At 42.2% G+C, this 9,276-nt stretch overlaps 1 protein-coding gene across 1 annotated transcript in view; it reads left to right on the top strand.

The window, feature by feature from the left end:
• LOC134864573 (aspartate aminotransferase, cytoplasmic-like) overlaps window positions 1–7,792 on the top strand; it is an 8,021-nt gene extending 229 nt beyond the window's left edge. Inside the window, exons 1-9 of the mRNA XM_063883658.1 lie at window positions 1–2; window positions 2,343–2,524; window positions 2,941–3,064; window positions 3,354–3,466; window positions 4,467–4,571; window positions 4,730–4,880; window positions 5,229–5,394; window positions 6,184–6,326; window positions 6,521–7,792. The exon at window positions 1–2 is cut by the window's left edge and continues 229 nt beyond it. Of these exons, the coding sequence (XP_063739728.1) occupies window positions 1–2; window positions 2,343–2,524; window positions 2,941–3,064; window positions 3,354–3,466; window positions 4,467–4,571; window positions 4,730–4,880; window positions 5,229–5,394; window positions 6,184–6,326; window positions 6,521–6,660 (1,126 nt within the window). The 3' untranslated portion in view covers window positions 6,661–7,792. The remainder of the gene's footprint in view (window positions 3–2,342; window positions 2,525–2,940; window positions 3,065–3,353; window positions 3,467–4,466; window positions 4,572–4,729; window positions 4,881–5,228; window positions 5,395–6,183; window positions 6,327–6,520) is intronic.
• The last annotated feature ends 1,484 nt before the right edge of the window (window positions 7,793–9,276 follow it).

Here is a 9,276-nt window from a genome sequence, read left to right as displayed (position 1 = left end):
AGGTAAGTCAAACTCAATGCTAATGCTAATGCTAAGTTAGCTTACTACCGGTGAGTTAGCCCTCCAAAGTGTGGTGCTTCCCGCTGTGCTTGTTAGCTTCACTTGGCTATCGAGTCGCCCCCCCGCACCCCAGCCTTGGTGCAGTGCTCGTGTCACAATGCTATGAATCATTAGCAACTCTTTGATTTGACCTTCGCTACAAGCTAGCAGTGATGCTAACAATCTGCACGAACATTAGCGTCACGATGACAGCTGTCAGATGAATACAAATGCTTCATGTTTTAGAATAAAGGAAACAAATGACACTCTGAGGATGCGGAACCTCTTTGCTCTTTCACCATTTACCCAAAAATACTTGAACCAATTGATCCTGTTCATTATGGTGTGTGTGGAAGTCTTGCTCACTTTTTCTTCTACTGTTTTACCTGTGTCCCTGAATGCATCATTATCCATTACACCAGCACATTCTAAATACTGATTTGTGTCATCTTCTCGTTTTTAATCAGTATCATACATAGAGATACGAGGTTTGGTAAATTCAAAGGAACTATTTCTCATATATTGTATTTAATTTATTCAGATTATTTCTCAGGGATGCCAGGAATGATCCGAATTATCTGGCCTGATGTGAAGTCTGCAGGTTTAAATCAGACCCTAAATACAATTTCTGAATCATAGCATAGTAGTCCTGCTAGTTCTGAAGCTATCAGATCATTTTTGTCCATTTGCTTCATCGTTTGGTGTTGATGGTGTCACCTTTTTTAATGAGTGCATTTGAAAGAACCTAGAGAAACATTATCAGCAGCATTAGTCAGTGTTACGGTGTACAACAAAATAAGTTACCTCAACATTTCCAGAATTAAATCAGATCAGATCAAGATAATGTTGCTCTTTATTGCATCCCTTTTATAGTTAATATGATATCACTTGAACTCGTGCATTTTTACTCTTTTACGCAAAGAACCACAAACAAAAGTAGATTTTGAATCTCATGTCTTCCTTCATTTTTTGCTTTCTGTGTCCTCATTGTGTGTGACACTGAAAAGATACCTTTGTTATTAATTATCAGTGAAAAGACATCAGAAAAGGGACATTTCAGCTGTTTCTGAACAATACAACATCTCCAGATTAAATAAAGTACACAGGATCTGGTGATCAGCACTTCTGGCTCCAGAGACCTAGCTTCCCCTCTGAGGGTTATTAGAGTTTACCTTCTCTGATGAGGCACCGTGGACTTAGACCAGAGCTGCACTTTGGTACATCGTCGCCAAAACAAATCAAACCAGTTTGGGCTGGAAATAATTGGAAATAAAGAAAGCCCCGCCCATGCTGTACATTTGCTTGCCGTGGCTTTAACGCTTCTGTTTAACTAGACAAACCAATGGCAGGATCCTCGATGATTCAAATGTTCTTGGGGTATTCAACAGAACATATAGTTAAATAAACAAGAACCAGTAAAGGAAAGTGCTGTCAAAACATTATACCTTAGACCTTATTTTGTGGGAAGTATAAGTCCAGGAAGGTTTTTAGAAGTATCTGTTTTGAGAGTTTCTGGCCTTTTTTAGTCACGGTTATCTGCATTTTTGACCCTGAACTCACCGCAGTAAATTAAGATCCTCTGATCCAGCACCAGCCTGCGTGTTTGACCTTTTGATAGTTCCTCTACAGCTGCGGCGAACGCCTGATATTTGATACAGCTCTGCACAAGCCCTCATACAGAAGGAGGCTGCACGAGTTCTTAAGGAGTCAAATATGTGCGACACACAGCTCAGTCATTTATTTATGGTGACCTTCAGGGAGTATGTTACATCATTGGACACAAGGAATTCGTACAGTTTTCTGCTCTCTTTCCCACATAGACTCACCTATTCTCATTTTGTGTGTCTGTCTTTAGCTTTAGCATGTCCGGCTGCAAGGTTATTGCTACACTGCACACTCTGGATCTAAAATGGTGCAATGATAAGTGAAAACATATTATAAATGATGTTTATCTGCAAAAAAATACTTACACATTTAAGTATTGTTGTGACCAATGAGAAAATGTGGATTTTTATGCTGAAATTCCCAGGTTTCTGGAATAAAATTAAAGCAAATATGGCAACAAATACCAATTATTTTTGGTGCAACTACCAGAGAGTACAAGTTACCTGGAAATGAATCATGATTTTGATCATGCAATTAAGTTCACGCATGTATTTTTGCCAAATTGTTGCAGAAAGCTCTACATTCTGTCTGTTATCCTCACCAGTGAAACCCAGCTGTGTGACCACTCCTGTCCCCAGTGTAAGATGTGAAATCAGTAGCTCCTTGCTGATGAAACTGTTGCTCTGTGTCCCCTGCAGCTTACCGTACCGATGACTGCCAGCCCTGGGTGCTGCCGGTAGTAAAGAAGGTGGAGCGTCTGATCGTCGACGACAGCAGCCTGAACCACGAGTACCTGCCCATCCTCGGCCTGCCGGAGTTCCGATCCGCCTCCTCCAAGGTCGCCCTGGGAGACGACAGCGCCGCTATCAAGGACAACAGGGTGAGACACACACACACACACACACACACACACACACACACACACACACACACACTATCACATAGAATACGCAGGAAGATGCTCACACATTGATATCTTGTTAGAAATTCTGGCTGCAAATCAACTTCCTCTCAAAGCTTCTGCACCATCTGCCTGCCAAATACTACCTTTCACACACACACACACACACACACACACACACACACACACACACACACACACACACACACACACACACACACAGTAACGTAAACCAAGACAAACATCTTATAGATTAAAGAGAAAACGGTTTGATACAGGAAATATCTCATAAATAACACGGCTGTATTTCTTATTTAACGTTTTATATTAGTAGATTTTTGCCCAGTTGTCATTATTTGTTTCATGTGTCAGCCTGTTTCTGTTTCCTCCCTCAGGTCGGGGGTGTCCAGGCTCTGGGGGGGACGGGTGCCTTGAGGATCGGGGCTGAGTTCCTGCGGCGTTGGTACAACGGCGTCAACAACACGGCCACGCCCGTCTACGTGTCAGCGCCCACCTGGGGTTAGTAAGATCTAGTGAAGCAGGAATGAGTCCTAAACCCAGATATGAGTCAGCATTTGACCACTTCCAGTTCCCTTGTCTGGAAGTCAATGGTTCTTTGAATGTGTTTTTGGTTAGATGCCTGAAATAAGGTCTTTGGTTAAGACAAGCTGAAGAGATCTTTATTCTACGACAAAAACGGCTAAAAAGTGTCTCAGTGAGCCGACTAAACGTCACGACGCCCACCATTAGCCGCATTTAGCTTAGCGATGGTGACACGAAGTCATTTGATTTTCTTTGCTCCTCCCAGAGAACCACAACAGTGTGTTTGCTGATGCTGGATTCAAGGATATCCGTCCATACCACTACTGGGATGCTGCTAACAGAGGCCTGGACCTCGCCGGGCTCCTGGACGACCTGGAGGTGAGGAGGGACAACTTAAGAAAGTAAATGTTTGCTAGGTGTTAGCCTTTTCATATAGAGATGACTGGAGAGGTTAGGTAAAACTTGGACATTCGGTATTAGGGCTGCGGGATTATGACGAAACCCAATCCTCAGTAAAGTGGATATAATGACTATTAGTTGGTCATTATTGCGCAATACAGATTTCGGAGGCAACGGACAGCCTGAAATTAAATGAACCTCCTGTTCTCACTCAGTCCTGTGACTTGTGTTGTTAGCCAATCAAATCTTAGTGTTGCCACAGGATTTCCAGCTTTAAAAACCTCCAAAAATCCTCTTATTAGAAGTAGAATTACTCATCAAACTTTGTCTAAAATTAACGTCTTGACATTAATTTGTCTGATACATGGAAAACTATTTGCTGCCTTTATAATAAATGGCATTTTCTATCCCACACACTTTCGTTCACTGCTTTTCAATGACATAATAACGTCACATGTTGTATATTTAAAGATATAAATCAGAGGTACATTATTTTTGTATATATCAATTACACTCCAACGACTCATGACCTGATCTCATGACTCAGCAATAAATGTGATTCCATCTCCAACACAGCAGAGGACAGAAGCATCTTAGGTTTAGATTTGTATTTATTACTATATTAGGTATGAAATCCACCTGACATTGTGATGGATATCTTTCAAGATGTATGTGGTTATTTTGTGGCCGGTTATTCCACATTTTTCTTTGGATACAGATGATGTCACACCTGACAGTGAACGACATTAACCTATTGCTGTCCAAATCCACTGCCATGATTCAGTTGTCTTAAAAACCACATTGAGGTGTCAGGAATTCAGTCAAGAAGTCTATTTATTTTCAGCGACTTCTTCTTAACTTAACTTTTTAGTTCTGTTTTATTTCTATTTTGAGATGTTTACAACGCCTCGTTTTCACACGCTGCTGTGAAGAAAATGTCCCCAATTAAGGATCAATTAAGTGCACCTTGTCTCCACAGAAAGCTCCAGAGCACTCCATCTTCGTCCTGCATGCCTGCGCTCACAACCCCACCGGCACCGACCCGACCCAGGAGGAGTGGAAGAAGATCGCAGAGATCATGAAGGTGACATCAGCTGTTCTTTTTGGGACTATTTTGCTTCCAAAACATGTCTTTTTTCAGACTAGTGGAAATATAAAACACACAGATGAAACATGTATGAGTTTATTTGACTTCCCACTGAAAGACATACGACTCATTAGCATATCTTTATTTTTCCGTAGAGGAGGAATCTGTTTGTGTTCTTCGACTCGGCCTACCAGGGCTTTGCCTCCGGCTCTCTGGATAAAGACGCCTGGGCCATCCGCTACTTCGTCTCCGAGGGCTTCGAGCTGTTCATCGCTCAGTCCTTCTCCAAGAACTTCGGCCTCTACAGTGAGTGCACATCACACACACACACGTAGAAATAATGACATGCAGTCATAATTATAAATATTAAATGAAATTAAACGTGTTGCAAACTTGGAAACAAAAACTAAAGGAACTTCCAGGAGTGTTTTTCAAATAAATCCATAGTCTGGGACCCTTTTTCTAGACCCATTACTGATCCATCTGTCAGTCTGTTACACTTGTACATCCATTCTAAATCTGTCTCCTTACTTTTATACATATTTGTACCACTTTTTCTAATGAAGAATACCTATTCCTCTCAACAACAAGAGCCCTAAGTGTACTCCTTGTAACCAGAACTGAAAATACTAACTCTTCCTCTCACCATTACAGACGAGAGAGTTGGAAACCTCACCGTCGTGGCTCAGGACGGAGAGAACCTGACCCGCATCCTGTCCCAGATGGAGAAGATCGTCAGGACCACCTGGTCCAACCCACCGTCTCAGGGAGCGCGCATCGTCAGCAAGACCCTCAACTGCCCCGAGCTCTTCGCCGAATGGTACGCTCCAAACACAACTGAGACGCTACAAGCATGAGAGAGGTTTTAAACACATGGGAGGGGGGTCTACTGCCAAATGTTTCCAGTGCTCTGTCTGGAATAACTCTACCTTTACCCTTATATAGGACTTTCATCATTTAAGGGCACATGCAAGAGCAGATTCAGAGGATAAAACATGGAGTAATATCAGAGAGCTTTGGGTTTTGGAACGATATAAAACATATCAAAAGCACAGAGATATAAAATAATTCAGGCTGTCTTTAATCACACATTATTTATCTGCTCTAAATGTACCTTTTTTAAAAGGATATTTTTCTAGTTTTCGTAGGAGGATAAATGACTGCTTTATAATAAACAACGTTTACTAATTATATAGTTATAATGAATTATAAATATGTAATGATATTTATTCAAGACAGTAAACATCATTGTTATTCCAACAAAGTTATGAATCTTTTTCTCAGAGGCGTCTCTCCAAGGCGCCTAAGAAGGTCGTTTTGACTCTAGCAGAGCCTCATCCTCCACAGTGTTCACTGACCTACAGTCTGTAGCCACCATTTAGCTATTATGTTGTCCTCTGTGGGGTCTCTGAATCAGCGCTATGCTTGGTCAGTGAGTGATATTTTAAACTCGGCGAACTCCGGAGGAAACTTCATTCACTTTGCAGCACGTACATATTACCCCGGTCTTTTCGAGAAAACCTCCCGTTCCGTTAAAAGGAAGGTGCGTTATCGCCGTTAATAACGCGTTAACTTTGACAGCCCTAAACATAATGAATCCTCTCTGCAGGAAGGGCAACGTAAAGACGATGGCCGACCGCGTGCTGCTAATGAGGGATCAGCTGAAGAGCAAGCTGCAAGCTCTGGGCACCCCGGGGACCTGGGACCACATCACCCAGCAGATCGGCATGTTCAGCTTCACCGGCCTCAACCGTGAGTGGGAAACACACACACACACACCGACACTGTCACACACATACGGTCATACCTGGAAATATCAGGGTTCAGCGAATTAAGAAACTAGCGGTCTCATGCAATCCATAAACAAACAACCCAGTTAGTGATTCTTTGCATGCAGCATTTGCTCTTCCCTCTGTGACCCCCCCGTGTTGTGGTGTGTGTTGCAGCCAAACAGGTGGAGTACATGATCAAAGAGAAGCACGTGTACCTGATGGCGAGCGGCCGCATCAACATGTGCGGTCTGACCAGCAGCAACATCGACTACGTGGCTGAGTCCATCCACGACGCCGTCACCAAGGTCCAGTGAAGGCTCTCCGCCCACTTCCTGCTTCCTGTCCGCCCGCAGGAAGCACCGTCATGCCTCTTGTGCCCCGCCCCCTGCTCATCCTCACCTCTGATTGGTCACAGGGATTCTGCGGTGTAACCAATCAGAGGTCAGGATGATTTTCAGTTCTCACGTGAAGGGAGGTGCAATGATTTTAGGATAACACTTGAACCAGGTTACTGTCCCGTCATCGTCACACAACGCTTCCTCTGTCACTGCGAGCACTTCCGTGACTTCAGTCAGGTGTCCGTAGAGTCGATCAAAAAGCCGTACCGGCGAGTTCATGTACATAGATGTTAGAGGTCCTAATGTTTCCTGAAGACGCACGAAAGCGCGTCTCGCTCTGAGCCCAAAACAAATCAGGTTAGATAAAAATCATGATCCTTTTCCTTAAGGCGTAGGAATTTGCAATTTCAATCAATATGTATATTAATAATTGAATCCTCATGCAGAAGTTGTTTTAATATTTAATGCAGGAACATAAAGGACATGAGCAGATAACGGTTCAATATTAAATCAATGACAGAGTTAATTAAATCCCTGCAACATTTTAAATAACTCACACATGACATGCAGGACGTATTTATTATTACCCATAATCCCACTCTTCATTGATTTGGTCCCATTTCCTGTTGTGTTGCGCCACCTTGTAACGATTTCCCATATTGTATCCAAAATATTTTTGGCGTCATAATGTATTATTAAGCAAAGCTAGATACAGATAACTCCCTGATGAGCTTTTAAAATATGTGTTAGGAAGTACATTTTGATGACATCAGAAACTTGTCTGTCATGTGACCAGCTTAAAAGTCACTTCATGGTTATTGCATGTGCCTTTTGTTGTTATGTTTGCCCTGTCTCACCCGTGCAGCTACACGACCATTCACTTTTAAAGACCACAGATCGTCTTTGTGCCATCAGTGATCAAACCCCCCCTCATCCTTGTCTGTGTGTTTCCTCTCCGCCCTGCAAAGCTCTTGTTGTGTTACAGAAACATGTTGTTGTTGTTGTGATGACCTCAGAGCCACATTAACACACTCCCTGGTGTTGTTTGTAATGGCTCACAGCAGTATGTGCACTCATGCTGGATTAAATTATGAACCATAGGAAACCAGTCTTTGCTTTCTGTCTGTTTTTGACCTCACGATAAACGGGACCCTTTAGATTTGGCCGTTCACGTGGCATCTATAATGTAGGAAAAGCTTCTTTTTTCACACACTTGGACAACACTCTTGAGTTTCACCACTTACAGGAATCTCTTCCATTATACTTCTGGATATTTTTCATGAAACCAGCAATATATTATATAAGGGTCAAAGTAATACGTTTCTTCTGAAGATATGGTTTCTTTTTTTTTCAATGTCTCAAATATCTCATATTTAATATTAACTTTAATTAAAATAGTTGGAACGAATAGTTTTTTGCACATGTTCCTTAAACCGGAGTAAAGATGAATTTACTGAAACTATTTTCAACAGTAAGTTAATGTAACGTGATTATATTTACCATCATTACTCCTAATCTGCCTAGCAACTAAAGGTGTTAAATACATGTAGTGGACTAGAAGTACACAGTATAAAAAAAATGGTAATATCCTGTAAACACACACACACACACACACACACACACACACACACACAGCAAGATCTATCCCCTTCTGGGCTCATCTAGTAAGGGCACTGCTGTTTCTCCTCTGCAGCACTTGCAGACACACAGAGCTTTAACGGCTGTGTGTGTGTGTGTGTGTGTGTGTGTGTGTGTGTGTGTGTGTGTGTGTGTGTGTGTGTGTGTGTGTGTGTGTGTGTGTGTGTGTGTGTGTGTGTGTGTGTGTGTGTGTGTGTGTGTGTGTGTGTGTGTGTGTGTGTGTGTGTGTGTGTGTGTGTGTGTGTGTGTGTGTGTGTGTGTGTGTGTGTGTGTGTGTGTGTGTGTGTGTGTGTGTGTGTGTGTGTGTGTGTGTGTGTGTGTGTGTGTGTGTGTGTGTGTGTGTGTGTGTGTGTGTGTGTGTGTGTGTGTGTGTGTGTGTGTGTGTGTTCATAGTAAGTAAAAAGTAAAATGCTGCTCACTGACGTCAAACGTGTATTTATATTTAAGCAGCATGTTTTCCCTGGTTGCAAACATCCTCTACAACAGGTTTAGAGTAACATTAAATGGAAATACTAAATGAACTGTTTCCACTTGTTGATTGTAGAACTTTTGAGTATTTTGAGTATTCTTTCTGTGTATTTTGATGTAAAATACCATCATTGCTTTGTATTTTACTCGCATCAAGCTGTCATAGTTTTTCCTTAAGCGCTTTATCCATCATCTCTTCCAAACAGAGCTCTTTCCTTTACAAAATGCCTCAAATAAGGCTGAAAACAATACCAAGATGTATTGGATCATTGCAGATATAATGAAAATACAAGCTGATGCTGGTCTCCTTCTCAGACATCCTGATAAACTATCAAAGGGAAACTAGAATCCGTTGAAGCCACTGCAGAGTCTGGCTTTGACCTCAGACGGTGAATCTGATTGGCTGTGGTCGGAGCTCCAATGCAGCAAAGTGACTCAGCTTGTTTGGTACAGTAAACCCAGGAGGGACGCTAACCCCCCTCCCCC

The sequence above is a fragment of the Eleginops maclovinus genome, chromosome 5 (assembly GCF_036324505.1).
Source record: "Eleginops maclovinus isolate JMC-PN-2008 ecotype Puerto Natales chromosome 5, JC_Emac_rtc_rv5, whole genome shotgun sequence".
Taxonomy (NCBI): Eukaryota; Metazoa; Chordata; class Actinopteri; order Perciformes; family Eleginopidae; genus Eleginops; species Eleginops maclovinus.
Note: the sequence above shows the minus strand (reverse complement) of the source record. Positions and strands in the feature narration are given on the sequence as shown.